Source organism: Gloeophyllum trabeum (genome assembly GCF_000344685.1).
Source record: "Gloeophyllum trabeum ATCC 11539 unplaced genomic scaffold GLOTRscaffold_00002, whole genome shotgun sequence".
NCBI lineage: Eukaryota > Fungi > Basidiomycota > Agaricomycetes > Gloeophyllales > Gloeophyllaceae > Gloeophyllum > Gloeophyllum trabeum.
Window position 1 is genome coordinate 2,212,815 of NW_006920411.1, and position 18,159 is coordinate 2,230,973.

Consider the following 18,159-nt stretch of genomic DNA (forward strand, 5'->3'; position numbering starts at 1 on the left):
GCCAGCCGTCTCAGAGCGTCCTCATCCTCACTAGTCGTCTTAATTAGGAAACACATCTATAAATAAGCTGCATTATATAAGCCCTATTACATAACATCTTCACATATGCCCTAGCAGAGAGAGAGGATCGAGGACGCGGAGACGGATGGTTCTAGGAGCCTGGGGAAAGACTGGAAATCGGCGAGTGCAATATTAATGCTGAGTCCGATTTCCAGGGTTTGGGGGAGGTTCGGGCCGGCTGAGGCCGGTGTGGCGGCAAAAGTGTGGCACCGGGATGTCGCAAGCCGACAGCCGGACCCGAGGCTCTGAGCGCGACGTCTTTGGGCGGGCTACACCAAAGCACTATACTATCATTGAGGGGGTTCTGCAAATTTTGCAGAACCCCCTCACCCCCTTATATCTCATTCCACACTCAACCAAAAAATGTTGGGTAAGCTCAGGCAGGTATATATACACTAGAATAGAACCTCTGTTAAGTCAGAATGGGAATATCTGCTGTGGTTGAAGAGAGGGAGAGAAAATGGGTCCGGTAGGCCATGGGAAGAAAACAGTGTCCACTAGATCTCTCGTGATGCTCTCAACGGACTGCAGTGGAATGGCTTGGCGTATCATGAATACGCTGTCTATAGTACAATACACCAGCCCGATAGAGTAAATAACGAGCGTGTCGAGATAGAGAGGCAACTTTGCACATCTCCCGGGCCCATATCGTGACAAAAGCGTGACATCGCTCGCGGCGAGATCCCACTGTGACCGCATGTGACACCTTTTTGCAGAACCCCCTACATGAACCGGCATCTCTCTCCTACGTTCCACAGGCTGCATAAAAATGCACAAAAATAATGAGGACGTTCATCACTAAGTTACACACAATATGCGGAAGATCCGGTAAGAATCCGCCAAGTGTGCGGAATGCTACAGGCCGAATTCGATACTTTTTGCAGAACCCCCTCAATGATAGTAAGAAACGGGGATGCGGAGGGCGGGCACGAAGAATACGTCGAGCCAAGCTGGGCAAACGACGCGTAACACGAAAAACGTTGCACGCGCTGAGCTCGAAAGGGAAAGGGCGGCGCTCGCGTGGCATCTCTCGTTTGCTCTCAGCTTGGCTCGACATAAGCCCAAGCCGTTCGGGAGGTAAGGCCTTACCTCTAGCCGTTCGTGCCTCACGTCGTGCTTGTAGAACAGGACCGCGTCCAGTGACATCTATATAGAGATACGTTGGGGCTTATGAGTTGTACCCAACACGCTTCCTCCATACAGACAACTGTACAAGATTATCCTACTATGCTTCTATTGTACATGTATACGCCGTGTTTGCAATACGAATCAATGATGAACATCGCGAAATCCCCCCAAAAATGCAAAATACACTACAGTCAATCCCAGAAGACTCAGGCTGCATTGATAACGTCCAAGTGAAAACAAGATTGTGATCGGATCATAGAGTGCGCGCTTTGCACGACAGAATACTGAAGCCAGCCAATACAGCCGTTTGCAGATCGATAGACCATCAATTCAGAAAACCACGTATAGTCGGAGTGGGTCGGAGTGAGTGCCAGGGACGTCGGAAGAAGGTAGAGAAGTCCAGATGGTCTGATTTCTGTCTCTCGGGGACTTGAAGTTGCTTGTCCGACGTGGTCCGACTGTAAATGATTCTCAAAAAGTGGGCCCATCGATCTGCAAATGGCTGTAAAACCGAGCCCTCACCTTAGCCATCTTAGCCATGAGACAATCCATGTGAATTGCCAGCGTGCTCGGTGCTTGCTCTGCCCGTATCCTGCCTTACCACGTTCACGAAGTTGGTCCACTCTGAATGACCAAAGCCCATGGAAGCGCCCCATATCATCTCTTCGCTAGGTTGTTGGCTGTAGTTCAGTCCAGCACCATACATGCCTTGCGAGTGCTGTTGAGAATAGCCGTGCGAGTATGGCATCTCATGCATAGAGTGCTGCCCGGTAGACATTCCTTGGTGCTGTTGCGAGATCAAAGACGAGTGCAGGTGAGGGGGCGGCATTGGCGGAGGGTGCGTGTATGGCGCTAAGGACGATAATTCGGATGATACACTGGTCTGGTACCCGGATATACCGCTCCCAGGCTGCTTAGGCTCGCCTTGATGGGAGGTTGCCATAAGACTAGGATCGAGCGCGGTGGTCAGAAGGGGTCGTCCGGGCACTATGGGAGGTGTATTCGACATATCCCTTCTCCTGCCACTGCTTCCAGACGCCGGAGAATCCAGACCTCCACGGCCGTACGGATACGGATAGCTTGGTGAATCGTGGCAAGGGAATGCAAGGTTTCTCACGGCGCTCAAGACGTGGGTCATTTGCCTGTCTCTATCCTCTTTACCCTTGTCCGTGGTGTGGTCACTCTCCCGTAGAGACAAGGGAGCGAGGGCGTCCAAGATATCCAAAGCTTTGTCGGCCAACGGTGCACCTCTGCATAACCGGAGTGTTTCCATAGCCTGTCGCACACTCGTCCGGAACATATGCGCGCCAGCTTGGTCAGGATTATTTATGAGCTGGAAAGAGAAGAACATGGCAGCGGAGAAGATATGAAACGGGCCCCAATTCATGTGTCCTGGGACGGCAAGAGAAGTGTTGTTCTGGAAATCTGGCCGAACCTGGCCGACGACCAAGACCAACCGTCGTGCATAGCCTACAGCAATCTCAAGAGACTGCTGATGAAATGAGGAGTTCTGCGACTTGGATGGGGCTGCACTTAGCGAGGGGGCACTAGCGTAGGGGCGATGAAGAGTGAAACGTATATGATAATAGCTGGTTTTGATGATGACGCTTTGGACACCCAGTCTGATGGTGCCCAAATCCCTACTGGCCAGACTTCGGGCGACGCTGAACTCATCCAGATCCACTTCCTTGGGTAAATCCTCGGCCCAACGTTTCAAGGCTTGATCATGCGCCATCACCGTCTCATATGGAACAGGCTTGAGTGAGACAGCGTCATTCATGATATCTCCCAGAATGTACGCCAATTTGAACAAGGCAATATTGGGCAAATATAACGAGGGGCTTTGAGTATTGGAAAGAAGCGAAGGATCATGCGAAGATGGTAGCTGTGTGTCGAAATGGTGGGAGGCAACAGAGATCGGACGGCCAAACATGAACGCTTGCCATCTACTCCACAGAAGGTTCGCTCAGCAAGAATGGCGCAGGAATTTTGCATTGTAATAACTGACCTTTCAAGTAAAATGATATGCCAGAAAGCCCACCGTCTACGTTCTGCAACCTCTCTACTCATCTTCCATTTCCTAGGATCACGGTGTAGTCCCATGGCAGTCGCAAGACTCACCAATTCGCCTCTGACCGTCCATACTTCCTCACAGTCTGTTTTGCTTAGTGTGAGATAATGGCAGCGGATCAACAGGAGTTCCACCAGCTCGAGTGAGTAAGTCCTGTTCTCAGCCTGGTATCTTCCTAAAGCCTTGATCATAACGCTATAGTACTTGTCGCCTAGCTGTTCGTGCGTCTCAACTATATTCTCCAATAACGGGTGCCGCTCAGGAAGGTAGAAGACGGAGATTGCCATAATCACGCAGACAGTAGCCAATATCAGTCGATCAGGAGAGTGCCCGCTCTTGAAGCGCGACCAAGCAGCGAGGAATGTCGACTGGCATACATGTCTGTAAACCCAATTGCAATATTCGAAGTAGTAGCTGACGAGACCATCAATGACCCGCCATTGAGGCAAGTCATTGAGGAGATCTGCGTCATATTCATGGCCAGGAAGAGCACTGGACGGAGGTGCTTCTGCATTGTCCTCGCTGGACTGGCGCGAATCGCTGTCGCGGGAGTCTCTCTGTTTGAGTAATAAGCGGTCCAAATTCATGAGTCGAATGGGAAAGATGGAGTGACAAGTTAACTCGTATATCTCACCAAGACTAAGTTAGTCGCCACGCTGGTTGGGCCCGCGTAAAGCCCTCCCATGCCCTGTTGGCCAAGCATTCCGGGAACTGCGCGTTTTTGCAGATCATCATCGCTCGGTTCTTTCTTCGGATGGTTGCTGGATAGAAAAGGCGCCGAAGAGTCGGAACTCGGTGTGGTCGAAGGATAATAACCAGCGGAATCAGTACCGACAGTCGCAGCAGGAGTGCGAAAGTAATCCGGATGAATGATCGTCTCCAGAACAGCCAGAGACTGCCGGATGCGAGCGAACTCTTGATACGGGTCAACACCGGTCCTGCGACTGTGGTCGGAGATGAGAGATGGGAGCATTTGATAAGGCTCGTGTTGTCGAATATGGGTAGAAAACACCGACACCAACCTTGGGTCATCTCCTCGGACTCCTTGGGCAGCTGCGCTATCTGACCCAGGATAGCACAGTGCGGCGGTACCTAATACCGGTCAATGATGAATCAGATCCGTGTGGAAAACCATGAAGGACTACCGACCTCTCAGAACACAGGACGAGCAAGGACGGTTTCTAATTGCCGCGTAAGCCGTCCTACTCCGCGGACATAAGGCCAGCCAAGTTCACCCACCTATCGCACTTGAGTTTGCTACTTCTGCACGGTTCGCAATTGATGGCCTTCCGGGCACGTTTTGCTGGCGGCCGAGCACCATCTGGTGTCCCCTGATCGCCTGAGTTTGGGGGAGGCGATGGCCTCGTGCGCACGGTACCTGCTACTATTGGTGACCCAGTCGTCGATGCTCTCGAATGCTTCGTCCGCGAGGCCGTGTGCCCAGCCTCAGACGAGCCGCCAGGCTCCATGAAATTGGCTGGCTGTCCTGATAGTGCAAGTGAGAAGTCAGGCAACCCAGCTTGGCAGGCTGAAGTCTTCCTTTGCGCGAGACGGGCGCTTACCCTGAGGGTTGCTGGCAGCGCCTTCCACACGCATTACTAGAATGCACGATGACTGTGAACAGGGTGCAGGTGACTTAGCAACTAGCACGTCCGGACAGGGACTGATAAATCCTCATGCACTACGCCGGTGTATACATCCGTACACCTCATACAATTCGTATACGCAGCCCTTGTCGGCAGCTGTAGCGCTGAAGCTGAAGCTTGAAGCCCCAATGTCAGTATAGCCTAGTACTGCAGTACTTAAGACTCGTATGTCCCATTCTACATGTATTCTAAGGTACATATACAGAGAGCCTGAAGCGTTGATCGATCCGAGGTACTCATCGTTCAACAGCGTTCAGTTCCGCGGTGATTCGCGGACCCCGTGCTTATAATTACACTTCGTGCGGAACGACTTCACATACACAGACGCCCACCCACCGTCAGAACCAAAGAATAGTGAAAGCAAACTGTTACGAGAAACACCCTAACTGTACACATGATCCAAGACGAAGGCGGCGAACTACGACTGATCCCAAGTTTCCTCATACCCGGGTGTTTTCACCAAACTTCTCAAGATGGCGAATACGATTCGCAATCTCCTCCTTGATCTTTGTTAGCTCATTGAGAGCCTCGGGGGATAGATCACGTTGAGCCGCGCAAACGGTAAGAACTAGGTCGACCAAGTTGTAAGGGAGCCAAGAAGTCATCCCCGCCTCAGTCGGCTTTTGTGGCAATGCGGCATCGCTCTGATGGTAACCCGGTTAAACACCGGAAACGCCGCAAATACCCTGACGTACCTTTCGAACGAGTGACAGGGTATATCGAAGCGTCAGCTCATATTTTTCATACCGCAAGCAGGTCCTAATCAGCCATTCATGGTGATTCTCCTAGCGGCGAGTAAGCAATATGGTTCCACAGTCATGGGCATGCCATACCTCCAGTGTGCTTACAAGCCACGGCGGGGGCGCCGCCTCCATATCCATGATAGTCTCAAAGACCACCTTACTATATTTGAAATCGGTATGTCGATTGTCATGCCTTGCCAGTGACTCGCGTACGTAGCGCCATCCTCGGTCAGCGGGTGTCCCAGGCCACGAGGATACACTGTCCGTGAGCAGCCAGTCGGATGTGTCCTCTTGGCTACATAAAGTAATGCTCACGTTTGTGGATTGACTCGATTCATTTAATGGTAGGCACTCACATCACAACATCCGGATCACGCGACAAACGTAAACATTGCCGTGTCAGTAATGCAAAGAGATCGGACATTTCGACTTTCAAGCTCCGGGCCGTGGACATGGCAGTGGTGAATTGATTGGCCTGTGCTAGCCTCATGACTATTAGAGAAGGCGACATTAAGTGGTCTGCAGCAAACGCCCGATGTTATAAGTTCCACATGAAGAAGTTAGCCTGACTCTCTTACCAGTGACAGAGCCGTCCTCGGGGTTCAACTGCATTAATTCTAGCCGCGCTGAGAGGAGGGCATATTCATATCGTATATCTGACAGCTCCACAATCTCCGCATCGCTCTTGCCTACCGCCCACTTGTCTCGAGGAATGTCCCTAGTCAGCCTACGCCGTTTGCGCGGCTACCGCGGCGTCGTCAGTGAAGGTCAGGTCAAACTTATTCTGGCTGCGTAGACTGACCTCATCGTCCGTGCTGGAAAGCACGGGCATAACAAACCACGCATTCTTTGTATCCAGCAGAGACAGCGCATTCATGGCTGTCAGGTAAGCCTCCAGTTGCCGGGAAAGGTCATTCGTGTAGTGGGGATGCAAAGCCAATTTCCGCCCTCGCTGGTACATTATCATTGCAGCTGAGGTGTATTGAGCGTTACTCCCATGAAATACGGCTCATACTTACCGTTACGATAGTCACCGCGACGTATGTGCCACGTATGAAGAATTAAGGCATAACATGGCGTTGCCATAGGATCATCACTGCGTGCCTTGTAAGAAAGAGCTTCTTCGACTTCGTCAGCAAAGGCCGCGAAGTTGAGCGACATCAATTGCTCTACGGCTTGATCGTCGCACATTCGATACACCAAGCTGGTGGCACAATCTCGTTTTCTGTTGGTCAATCCTGAGACACGCAAAGGGACGGACGATGCTACTTGAGTAACGTACAATTTCTCGTATGGAGTGCTTATTATCGCAATATAAGCATCTTCGTACTGGCTGAGATCGATGTAGCCCTTGATTATAGCATACCACAGTTCTTGGAGATCTGTGCCAAGCGGCGCAACAGAGATGGCGAGTTGCGAAAACTTGATCTCATATGAGGTCGCCCGTGCAGCCCTGAAAAGGTTCGAAACGTGAAGATAAAAATGAAATTGAGACATGACGGCTCCTGGGGGTGCTACGACGACGATGTGGCCGTCCTCCTCCTCTGGGAGTCCTTCTGCAAGAAGCAAACATAAGTACCCAGGGCGAGGAGATATTGGCTGGCACGTACCATATGACCCTGCCAAAGACTCGAAGAGCCTCGCTGCATCGTCATATCTACCGACGTCCAACCAGAGCCTGGCACGGACGTAAATAAGAGGAGAAGACCTGGGCAACCAGGCCACTAGTTCTGCAGCTACTTGCGTATAGCCCAGAAGCCGGAGTCGTTCACAGAGCTGTGCATCCCCAGCGCTCGTCGCCGTCATAGAGCTGGCTTCCAGTAGGCCAATGGTCGACAAGAACCGATGCGCGGACTTCGGTAGTTCGTAAGTATCACCAGACTGAGCCAAAAGGACATCTACCAGCGAGTGCGATGAAACATCTGCGGCCTCTGACATATGCATGTTACGCATCCGAGTAATCATCTCGTCTGCTGCGCTGTCTACGATAGCCTTTTCGCCAGTAGGTTGTCGCACGATATGACGAAGCATGCCTAAACCTCTGAAGATAGCGAGCACTTCGTCTACCACTGAAGATTCTCCTTCAGATAATTCGTCACACTTGAAGAGCAGCATAACGAGGAGGCAAAGGCACAACTCGTATCTGGCATTGACGGTATCTGCCACATAGGAGGCGGCAATCATTCTTTGCCAGGACGAACGACTCTGCTTGAGTCCAGGGTCGAGGGAGATTGCCAACTCCACTTCCTCCTCCTCTCGTTTGACACCGAGTTCACGTTGCGTCACGATGGCAAGTGAGCGGTGAAATAAGTCGCTTAGTTTGTCTTGGCCATGCAGTCGCCCTGTAATCCAGCTGTCCAGCCCTTCGTCGATGTCTTGCTTAAGATCATCTCGTAAGCTTTCGGAGCGGAGGATATCAATGTAGGCGAAACCTGCTTCCTGTTGGGTGATTTCTGTGAAACGATCTTCGAGGTGTCTCATGGTCACAGGCGAGACGGTCCGACGCAATTGCCAGGCTACGTCTAGTAGTCTGTATGCTGGCTCTAGAGACAGTGATGAAGGGAGGATTCGCTGACACCTCAGAGTCAGATCTTCGCGAACCAAGGCTCCTGCCCGTTCCCTCTCCACTACAACGACGCCACCTAGACAGTCGAGGCCCAGGGTCAAGGGCCACCTAGCGCTCCGCTCTATCTCTCTACAACGCGCGATAAAGCCTTCCCAGTCCCTTCTCAGAGCAGTCCAGTACTTGTCGTACTGAAGCCCTCCAGTTTGCGCGTCCCGTGTTAAGTTCACAGTACACCCTACCACAGCCGCGATGTTCTCTCCTAGGGTGGCGTATGATGTCTGTAACTGAGGCGGAGGAGGTCCAGGCAGCGAGAGACATGCATTGGAATATTGTTTGAGTGCGGTCCTAAGGGTCAGGGCAGAAAACATTCCTGGTCTCACGACTGCTTCAAAACATTTGTCGGTAAGAGATCCCCGAGAGAAGAGCAGCTCGTCCAGATATCCCGGAGTCAACTCGATGTCTTGTGCATACGACGCCGCCTTCCAATAGACATCGTCGGCCACAAGTGATGACTCAGAGACGTCTAGCTCAATCCATTCCACATAGGATCGGCCTTGCCGGTCCCAAAGGGTGTATAATGTATTTCCATCGATCATGAAGTCCTGTAGGTGACAATATACGCTTGTTTGCGAACAAACGATAGGCGGGAGAAGGGCGTGTAGTTGGTCATCTTGCGTCCTGCATACGTGGAAGAACCCTCCAGAGCTCGTGGATGAAGGGGTGGGAACGAAAGCCAAGACGTAAATGATGTCGGCCTCATCGTCGGCGGAGAAGACTTGGAGCAGACTTTGAGGTTCCGCATCGAGCAGCGCATGGTGTTTGCCAGGAGCGGGTGAAGACTCGAGTAAGGGAGTAGTAGACCTTACTTGAGGGACGGGGGGGAGTCTCCTTGCAGAAGTACAACCTCCCATTGCGGTCCAGACTCGTAGCGTACGGTCCCTGGATAAGGTCCAGATATGGCCAATGTCCGTTGGTTGTGGATAACTTGTCATTGCCACGATCTGGGAAGCAGTCGAGGAGCTCGCGCTTAAAGCTGGTATAAACGAGGTCAACGAGGATAAGAATGTGCCGTGATGGAATATAGTCTCCATCCATTCATCTAAAGTATTCTTGCATAAGTGGATTATTATACGGGGACCTCACTTACCTCCTCCGGACTCTCCTGCCAGGTTACCAGCTTCCAGCCGTAGTAAATCTCCATTCGGGAGGCCGATAGCAACGGTATGAGTGCCTTGCACCCTCACAAGGCCTTCGATGTTACCGCTGACACTGTGTATGTTGTGCTCTCGGCACCAGTTTCCGCCGAATTGCTCGTGCCACAGGAATTCTTCGTCGTAGACTGGCACAACAATGCGATATAGAGAGCCAACGTTTGTCACGGCTAGAATGTGCAGCTCTTCTGCCTCCCAAGAGAAGATGCCAGGATAGGATAACAGAGGAGCGGGGAACACGAATCGTATTGGGGGGACGTCGGAGGTCAAGGCTATAAGTTCAATGGTCAGATGATCGTTCAAGACGCGTAAAAGGATCGTTTCCGTGGAGGAGAGCTGCAGCACAGTCGAATACACTGCATGTTCGACAGGCGCGTCCGGGTCATGCGATTGCAGGGGAAGAGGGACATTTCGACGCGACGTTTGAACAAGTCTAATGGTGGCCGTGGACGCCGGGAATAACGACGAAATATCGGCTGCCTCCAAGACAGCGGCGTCCATGACGGAGTCGAGTACACTCCTAGTGTGGCTACGCGATTCACGCCGCCACTTTGTGCGACGCGACGCAAACCTAAGTTCAGCCGATACCATATTTAGGCATACAGAACATACGTACCATCAAAACACTGTACATATGTAGCAAATCTAAGAATCTTCAGCTTATTTACGGTAAATGTAACTATGTTCTCAATACTGGCACTCCCCCAGGCCGCTGCATATGCACTCGGGTTGGAGGTGTATGCCAGGGCACTTGCTTCAGCTTCAAATTCCAACGTGGTGAACGACCTTCAGGTTTCGAAGATGCGCTCGCAGGCTGCCAGCGAGTGCCAACGGAATGTCCTTCATCTTTTTTGATGCCTCGTTAATGCCTCGTCTATACTTTATTGATCTTTAGTTACGGCTTCAGCTTGAGCTGATGGTGAGCGGCCCTGCTACGTTATCTTCCCTCGACGGGTACGTCCGAGCCAGACTACCACGTCACTTAAGTACTTGGTGCACCATGTAGGCGACTGGGCCCTGTCTGCATCAGGGCGCCTCCCTCATTCACGGTAGCTCATCTACCTCCGATGTTGGTGGCTGCCTTGATTCTCCGCAGCGAAGCCTGGACATATGATCCGCTTTCATTTACGAACCGAAGTAGGGGAGCGTCTTTTCATAAGCGGGCCTCAGATCATGCTCGCAGCGCGCATTCATTCTCGCATTGGTCCCTAGCATGAACCCCAACCTCAGGAGCTGCAGGCCCATCTCCATCTTCAGCTCTAAACGGGCGTATACGATTCCCGGATCGGAATGAGAGAAGAGGCTGTTAGGTAGGCGACTCAAATAGACTGGAACAGCTTCTACTCTGATTATGGGGTTGCAGCATGATGAAGCTCACTGACCACCGTTGTCGGTTTATGAACTCGGGGAACAGAATAAGGTAGAGGGTCTAGATCTCAATGGGCTAACGCTTCTCCTTGATGACACGCCTTCTATGCATGAATTGTTTGAGCACTTTCGCGGAGAGTAATGCAACGAGCATGTGGACTTGGCGTGAAGATGCTGAACTGCGTCAAGATCTGGCAGGCCCTGAACACTTTATTCGCATTCCCGAGCTTAATGAATGAGATGGAGATTCCGACTTCAATAGCGAGGTCAGCATATCATTTCTTCTAGAACTTGTGTTGAGACCTCCTATAAATGCAGAATCGGTAAGGCGGAGATGCTCGCGGAAAGCAAGTCTTCGGGGATAGTTTATGTAAATGATCTACTTGTGTCGTGCTTCCGATAAATCGCTTAGATCTGTATTAGCTGCTGTGCTTGAGCGCACTCCCTCATCTCTATCGGTCCGGTTAATCTCGATGCATGCCCTGGCCCCCAGCCGGGTAATATACGAACGCCAAATCATCTGGTTGCTGCAAGACTCGTTGTCGGTACACGGACTCCTCCATAAGTCACCTGCGTGTGGAGCTTATACGCACCTTCCACTCGCTCTATCTTCCTCTGCCGCGCAGCCTTGACGCTAATATTACCCTCACACCTAAATGCTTGTTCTCGGTGATCCGAATGTCTACCTCGTGCATGGCCTGGATACTGTCCACCGTCAGGTCGAAGCGATCGAGCACCCTGCACGTCGTCCTCGTTTCCGCGGAGCGTAAGAATATAAGGCAGCTCATCGGCATGGAGGAAGACCAGTCAGCTCTCTCCTCTCGGTTCGACCACGACGGCAACAACAGCCTCTTTTTTTGCTCCCTCGTACGTGTCTAAAATACTGAAGGGATGTCACCTATTTTGCGTGAATTCTCTGACCTGCCGCGCAGAGTGAAGATCAATATGGAAATGGAATCCTACCAAGCGATCCTCATACCCAGTGACGGGCGACCTCCTTCGCTAGTCCCCCTCGCAACTAGTCCTGTCGCCATAACAGACCCGTTCTCCGTACAAGTGACGCAGACGAGTCGGATGCCTCACCCTGAGGTCTACATGGACTACATTGCCGAGTCCCTCGGATCGCGGGCGTGGCAATACCATGTGCGTATCTGCGGCTTCTGCGGTTGGCGGACTTACTAACTGTGCTTCAGCTCGTCGAAGCGCTTGATGGGATGAACAAGAAGTTCGACACGCCCTACATCATCTTCTACCCTGTGATATCCCGAGATGGGATGCCCTTCCCAGTTAACAAGTGTGTTCGGGAAATACAGGGAAGACTATTCCGAGAAGACGCTGCATGGCGAGGTAACCTCGTCGTCGCTAAATACGCCGAGAGCTCCTTCACGAGCATGATGAATGCTTCTATGGCCGATTTCCCCCTAATCAAGAACTACCTAATGCAGCACAAGTCGCCTTTGACTCCCGTAAGTCCTGCGGGTGTCGGAACCTCACGCGCATGCTGAACGACTGCTATCCCAAGTCTGTTTGAAACTTGTGCGTCGCTATCAATCGGCCTGGACTTTTCTATCGGGACTGCTTCATAGCATAATTTATCATCTGCGCAATGTTTGTACAGTATATACGACGTAATAACAGGGACCATCGTCATGTAACAATGAATTTCTGCCGGTCTACAGTTCATCGCGGCCGGACTTGCGGTGACCAACGTGGGCGTTCTCTTTAGTCTCCTTTCGAGGACTAGAACTCGCGGCTTTCTTGGGATCGCAATGCTCTGGGATGGGACTAGAGGGATCAATAGCCGGGTGAATAACACGGCCGACTTTGGTGTACGTCTTGTGGTCCGCAAAGAACTGCTTCCAATGATTCAAACCCTTGAGCAAAATTTAGGTACGATAGTGAGCGTGGCACGAATAAATTGCCTACCTGCAGTTCGCTATCAGTTAGACCTCTTGTATCGTGCGTCCTGTGCGTCTGGAAACAACCGGTCGCAAACGCCCTCGCAGCGTCCCTTCCGGCCCTATTGCGATGTGATCAGTGTACGGCACAGTTTCGTAGTATGATAGGAGCAAACATGAAGTGATATGGTCCTCCTGGACCGTAGGTGCGCCGATTATCCGAGACGTCATAGACATCACCATCGATCTGTGCAGGTTACACCTGAGTACGGCGGGTTAAAACGGTACTGGTATGACGACCTACAGCAAGGTATACGGGTTTCTCAGGGTCCGTGCCATCGAACTGTGCTAAAAGCCTCTCCGAAAAGAGCCTCTGGTTTGTCTACATTCGAAACAATCCGTCTAGCGGGCGAATATCGCAGCAAGTATGTGCCACATACCGGGATGTATGTCTTGAGTCTCGCCCATTTGCCTTCGTATTCCCACAAAAAGCTGTCCGTGAAGAACTTGCCTGCAAGCATGAGGAATATTACGAGGTATGCTGTGAATTTGAGCAAGCCCAAACATCCCACTTCCTGTTCAGCCGTAGGATCCCGTTCCTCTGGCCCGACCTTCTCTCCTCTTGCTAGCTTTTCCTCTCGCTCCTTCTTCCTCTGGAGCCATGCCTTGTGTTCCTGCTCCTGCTTGGTTCGGTACGCCTTGTAACTGATATGAACGCGTCACATAAGCAGCCTGCGAGCGACACGAAGACTTACACTTACGCCAGGAAGGGTCTATTTGCCTGTTTGGTAGACACTGTCCGCTCAGGCTCCAAGCTCGCAGGATCCGGAACCCTGGGATTCAGGTCGTTGTTCGGAAATTCTGCCCAAGGAGAAGCCGGGACCGCATTCGTTTCTGGTGCAGTCGCTGAACGTGCAGGCTGACGGCGAGCAGGGGCTCCTTGAGGGTTGATAATCCACGACATGGTTTCGAAGGGAGGTGGAGGTAATAGCCCCGACAGTTCTCATCATCGCACTGAGACGTGCTTGAGCTTATTGTACATGCCACACGTCTATTGATGCGGCGCATTCAAGAACCGACGGAAAGGACTCCGACGAAGCTCTGTGAACTGACGAAGATGTATCTTGCTTCGCAGGCACTCTACATATACAGCGAACGTCGATACATTCGATAATAATAATGAACAGTGGAATGTTCGATTAGCAGAGTCTTATCTCCGGACGGGTAGGAGATGCCTAAGTTATTATAAATGTTACACCGAAGTAGGATGGAATAATAGAAAGCAAATGGGAATGAAATCAGAAGGGGTTTGCGAATGAGGATGGGCAAAGTGGGAAATGGAAGTGGAAATAATACGATGATGATTAAGATGCGAAAGACCCCCCGGGTTCGATCAAGTGTGCCTAGCCATAGTTCGGATAGCCGTGATGTAAGAGACGACAGCATATAGAGCGCGCGATGTACAGTCGAGCAAGAGAGATGATGTGACAGGTGATGTTGCATATGCAGATAGATGTCGACGGATGATAGATAAACAGCATGCAAGAAGTTGAGGATACAGTGGTTGACGCAAATGAGGAAGGGCAACGGTTCGTCATCGCTCATAGCGACTTGTCCGTCCACCCTTCTCTTTGCCGGTGACGTTTCTCGCTTGCTGCTTGTGAAACTGTCACGTAGGTACCGCCAACTTCTTCCGCATCGTCTAACCCTGGTGGACGCGTCGGAACATGACCTGGCGTATCGTTCTCATCGTCGTCGGCCCAGTTACGCACGGCCATAAACTTCGGTGTCTTGATGAACTACAAGGGGATGTCTCAATGAGCAAGGTAGACTTCTAAAAGGACAGATATCTAACCTTCGGAACGGAATCCGTTGCCATAAGCCGGAAGACATGCGTCTGAATACGCTCATACAGCCGGATCATTGTTTGCAGCTGTGTCGCATTGAATGCGCTGGCTTGCTCGAGCTCAACTCGACCCTGAAAAGCCTTACCCGTCAGGCCTGTCATTACCTCACTGAGATACGCCACGAGCTCGTTCCGCAACCCATGATCAATGTTGAGCTCGCACTGACTTGCAGGGGCGAGATACATGTTGTAGATGTTGAAGGCAGTTTGAATCAGAGACTCGTGATGACGTTCCATCGCAGCCTGCCCAGGAGTGTTCCTGCTGGTAGCCGGCCGCGTGGCTGCAACAGCGCTGGATGTGATATTGAATTTGCGCTTGAAGTCTTCGACATCGAGCCAGAATGACAGATTCTCTTCGCAGAAGTTGCCACGGAGGAACTCTCGGAATAAGGAGCGAAGCATCGGGTCCTCGAGAATCTTGTTGAGACGGTCGCTGTTGCTCTCCTTGCCTGACTTCTTATCGCCCGCGTCATAACTACCATTCATTTTCTCATGTATCGAGATTCGACGCTGAATCCTGGCCTCACCGGGTGTAGGAGCGTCAGCGGCGGAACTAGCGGCCTCAGCGCTGTCCTCGATGGACGACCGTTCCGTAGATGCCAAATTGGCGGAAGACGCGTTTGGAGAATCACGACTAGCGGGGCCACGATTTGGTGTGTCCCAACGAGCCACGCGACGTCCTTCGTCAGTGACCCGGTAGATAGCCTTAGCAGTACAGCGGAACTCGCCATGTTGCTGTAGTGAGAAGATTAGCTCAAAAGCCCATGAGACATGAGGCATACAAACATACCGAAACGGGCGAGTTGCCACCAGGAGCAGATCCACGAACAGTGAAGATGATCGCAGAGTCGTTGTTCTTCCGCTTGTCGCTCACGAGCTGGATGAGCCCGAAACGCACGAACTGGGCAGCCATCTCCGCAGCCTCCTCGCGACCGACGACAGACGTGAAATCACAAAGCCACTCTAGAGCCGAGACGGCAGCGAAGCAATACTTGTGCGTCTGCGCAGTCTTGCCCAGCTGTGCCTTATCCTGCACATCCATGAGCGCAATACCCTTGGACCGTTCGTGGTACTGCTGGTACGCGTCGAGCTGACCCTGGCCCTGAGGTGGGTAGTTGGGTTTATGACCCACGAATCGCCTGAAGAGCGTTGTAATCACCGACTGCGAGACAATGATCTCGTCATCAGATGATCGCCGCTCGAGATGTAGCAACTTCATGCAGATAGGTTGCGTAGCGAATACATTGGAGATGTGGTCGGAGTTGATGCCGTTCTTACTGATGAACCGTTCCAATACGTGCAGACCCTTCGGCGTCAAAACGTAGACGCCCCGATCTTTGAAGAGATTAGAAGAAGGGTCCGCAGCGTTCTCAATCAACCGAGCATCCATGAAATGCTGGCACATGGCCTTCGCCATCTCTCGAGTCATAGAGAACGTCGTTGTCGTGGTGGTCGTGACTATACGTGAGGGTTCTCTCGGATCCGGACCGCGGTTGGACTGCGAAAACTTCAACGAGGCAAGGTTCAAGCAAGCTTCATCTCTGGACAAAGAGTCAGTTGAATTTGACCGATCGAAGAGAAAAGCAGAGGACGTACGTTGAGAAGGAGTTGGGAAAAGTACGGAAGAACTGCTTATGTGGTCCGAGCTCCAGGGATACAATCAACGTCGCAAACAAGTCGAGCGTATCCTAATTCAGAACGACAGAGTCGGTGTGCGGACGCGACAAGCATTGGCATATATCGTCACGCACCTTGAGAAACGGTCGACCGCGTTTTGTGGTCTTCATCATGTGAGACGACGTAGACGGGTCATCTGCAGGCATCGCGGGCAATCGAACCGAGGGGAAACAGAAGGGGGTGCAAGTCCTTTTGAGAAATTACAGGAAAAACAGAGAGAAGAACAAAAGTCGGGGGAGACGGGAGGAATAGAGACGACGACGAGGAGCCGGGAGGAAATGATGGCGGGATGGCAAAAGACAGGGCGTGCTTATTCGTTGGCAACCCACAACGCCTCTGCTTTTGTCCTTTTGTTCCCACGCACTTATCCGGCCACCTCAAACAGGGGCATCCTGCCACCCCGCCGCAATTTAGCCCCTCGTTGTTACCACGCTCCTCAATTGGTATCTCTCCGACTGTATCTCCTCGAAACCTTTGTTTTCGCCGTCGGACTCGATGGCCACGACGTACATAATTCCATTCATTTTCGCCGTGACCCAGCCGTCGCGACAGCAACGAGCACAACGTTTTCACTTCTCCTTTGGTGTTCCCGATGCTTCAGCCACGAGGTTAGCCCGTGCTTATCGCTCGTAGAGATTCGATTTATGCGGCGTGCAACGTCGGATATGCGGTGCCGGGCTCCTTCTGAAGATTTCTGGAGAATATGTTCCTCGTATCGCACGCTCTTGGTCGTTCCTCTTTGTCTAGGCAGGAGCGCGAAATCAAAATTGTCCGCGTCGTTGTTCAGCCATAGCGCTCTCCACCGAGCTTTCCACAGCATGAACCGCCACCTTAGGCCTGGAATGAGCAAATTGCTTCTTCCAAGGTCCCGCACTCGTGCTCTACAGGGCGTAACCGGCATCAATCGAACGTGCTGCCCGTTGGCAGTAAATCTAACCAGGCAGATCATGATCCGACTTCCATCCGGGTGATTGTGCCCGGGGCGGGGATGTCTAGAACCCAGGTTATGCGGTCCGCTTCATGCAGCCTAGTCAGTGTCGGGCATGCTGTTGCGTACGATGTCCATCAACCAACGCAAGCCTATTCGGCGTTCTTGCGGAGGTTACGACTGTCAGTTCGGTACCGTCGCTACCGGCAGAGGCGATAACCTGTCTTGTCAGACATAATGCAGCAACGAGCATCGAGGTCGTGTTCCAGAGAGTCTCTCCGAAAGACTCCATAAAGCGTTCCGCAGATTGCTATCTCGCTTTCGTGGGTGGGTTGTCTCTCTAGTTACCGTTCCTGAGACGTTACTTGCGGTTTTTCCGGCGCAGAACTGTCTTGATTCACCACAAGTACGCGCCGCCCCATCTGTGGATAACTTGACCATGTCCGAATAGTTATGGCAGCTAGATGCATGCTTTTGGTGAATCTCAGGGGTTACCATTCGTTGATCTTCCTCATGAAGTTGATCCGGCACTGGTGCGTTTGTACAATGCAACGAGACGACCATCCATCGGCGATAACTTAACCTATCAGAAGCACCCTTGCCAGCTTCTAGCTGCTTCATAATGCTTTGAAGCTTACTTCACGCACAGGCCGTCCTTAATCTCGTTTCGCTCCCGAAGCTGAAGTCAATACTGCGGCACGTTGTGGCATGGACCGCTCGCTCCGAGTGTATGAAATACCGGTCGGCTACGGTTGACCATCTGGGTCAGGTCAAATTTAAAAGTCACTGACTCACATTGCGACTGCTGTGTTCGATCCCCGGTGGGGTGGATGGGGATATTGGCGGAGTTTGAATTGTCGCAATCCACTCAGCGGACGAGGGATACTGAGGGGGCTACAGTAAAAATGTACTACGTCTTGACAAGACTTCATCCGGACGCTCCTGAAGAAGTGTGAC

General features: G+C 51.9%; 5 protein-coding genes across 5 annotated transcripts; 1 reads left to right on the top strand and 4 right to left on the bottom strand.

Annotated features, from left to right (window-relative positions):
• Window positions 1-1,720: 1,720 nt before the first annotated feature.
• On the bottom strand, window positions 1,721-4,728 carry GLOTRDRAFT_103525 (uncharacterized protein; the record flags this gene model as incomplete). The annotated part of the gene is made up of 7 exons (XM_007864284.1): window positions 1,721-2,112; window positions 2,215-3,134; window positions 3,197-3,816; window positions 3,894-4,197; window positions 4,282-4,351; window positions 4,409-4,440; window positions 4,499-4,728. The coding sequence occupies 7 exons, from the start codon at window positions 4,726-4,728 to the stop codon at window positions 1,721-1,723; spliced, it is 2,568 nt and encodes an 855-aa protein (XP_007862475.1).
• Window positions 4,729-5,132: 404 nt separating this feature from the next.
• On the bottom strand, window positions 5,133-9,957 carry GLOTRDRAFT_71020 (uncharacterized protein). The gene is made up of 10 exons (XM_007864285.1): window positions 9,362-9,957; window positions 7,259-9,313; window positions 6,931-7,204; window positions 6,668-6,873; window positions 6,451-6,620; window positions 6,227-6,392; window positions 6,005-6,167; window positions 5,739-5,943; window positions 5,601-5,690; window positions 5,133-5,549 (listed from the first exon to the last, which is right to left on the bottom strand). The coding sequence occupies exons 1-10, from the start codon at window positions 9,924-9,926 to the stop codon at window positions 5,346-5,348; spliced, it is 4,098 nt and encodes a 1,365-aa protein (XP_007862476.1). The 5' UTR covers window positions 9,927-9,957; the 3' UTR covers window positions 5,133-5,345.
• Window positions 9,958-11,738: 1,781 nt separating this feature from the next.
• GLOTRDRAFT_34002 (uncharacterized protein) lies at window positions 11,739-12,298 on the top strand (the record flags this gene model as incomplete). Its single annotated transcript, XM_007863544.1, has 2 exons — window positions 11,739-11,936; window positions 11,987-12,298. 2 exons carry the CDS (start codon window positions 11,739-11,741, stop codon window positions 12,296-12,298), a joined length of 510 nt encoding a protein of 169 aa, XP_007861735.1.
• Window positions 12,299-12,362: 64 nt separating this feature from the next.
• Window positions 12,363-13,718, bottom strand: GLOTRDRAFT_71022 (cytochrome b5). Its single transcript, XM_007864286.1, has 6 exons — window positions 13,453-13,718; window positions 13,132-13,396; window positions 12,996-13,073; window positions 12,868-12,938; window positions 12,720-12,813; window positions 12,363-12,667 (listed from the first exon to the last, which is right to left on the bottom strand). The coding sequence occupies exons 1-6, from the start codon at window positions 13,653-13,655 to the stop codon at window positions 12,467-12,469; spliced, it is 912 nt and encodes a 303-aa protein (XP_007862477.1). The 5' UTR covers window positions 13,656-13,718; the 3' UTR covers window positions 12,363-12,466.
• Window positions 13,719-13,813: 95 nt separating this feature from the next.
• Window positions 13,814-16,569, bottom strand: GLOTRDRAFT_119591 (uncharacterized protein). Its single transcript, XM_007864287.1, has 5 exons — window positions 16,349-16,569; window positions 16,194-16,285; window positions 15,388-16,138; window positions 14,547-15,332; window positions 13,814-14,490 (listed from the first exon to the last, which is right to left on the bottom strand). Exons 1-5 carry the CDS (start codon window positions 16,418-16,420, stop codon window positions 14,293-14,295), a joined length of 1,899 nt encoding a protein of 632 aa, XP_007862478.1. The 5' UTR covers window positions 16,421-16,569; the 3' UTR covers window positions 13,814-14,292.
• Window positions 16,570-18,159: the final 1,590 nt, after the last annotated feature.

Coding starts and splice junctions, on each gene's coding strand:
- GLOTRDRAFT_71020 (XM_007864285.1), bottom strand. CDS start 9,926: ATGGACGCCGCTGTCTTGGAGGCAGCCGATATTTCGTCGTTATTCCCG. Junction 9,314..9,361: donor GGCAGGAGAGTCCGGAGGAG/GTAAGTGAGGTC, acceptor AGAATACTTTAG/ATGAATGGATGGAGACTATA. Junction 7,205..7,258: donor GTCTTTGGCAGGGTCATATG/GTACGTGCCAGC, acceptor TGCTTCTTGCAG/AAGGACTCCCAGAGGAGGAG.
- GLOTRDRAFT_71022 (XM_007864286.1), bottom strand. CDS start 13,655: ATGTCGTGGATTATCAACCCTCAAGGAGCCCCTGCTCGCCGTCAGCCT. Junction 12,939..12,995: donor AGAAACCCGTATACCTTGCT/GTAGGTCGTCAT, acceptor TAACCTGCACAG/ATCGATGGTGATGTCTATGA. Junction 12,814..12,867: donor GGAGGACCATATCACTTCAT/GTTTGCTCCTAT, acceptor ACATCGCAATAG/GGCCGGAAGGGACGCTGCGA.
- GLOTRDRAFT_119591 (XM_007864287.1), bottom strand. CDS start 16,420: ATGCCTGCAGATGACCCGTCTACGTCGTCTCACATGATGAAGACCACA. Junction 16,139..16,193: donor TTTCCCAACTCCTTCTCAAC/GTACGTCCTCTG, acceptor CTCTTTGTCCAG/AGATGAAGCTTGCTTGAACC. Junction 14,491..14,546: donor CAACGGATTCCGTTCCGAAG/GTTAGATATCTG, acceptor ATCCCCTTGTAG/TTCATCAAGACACCGAAGTT.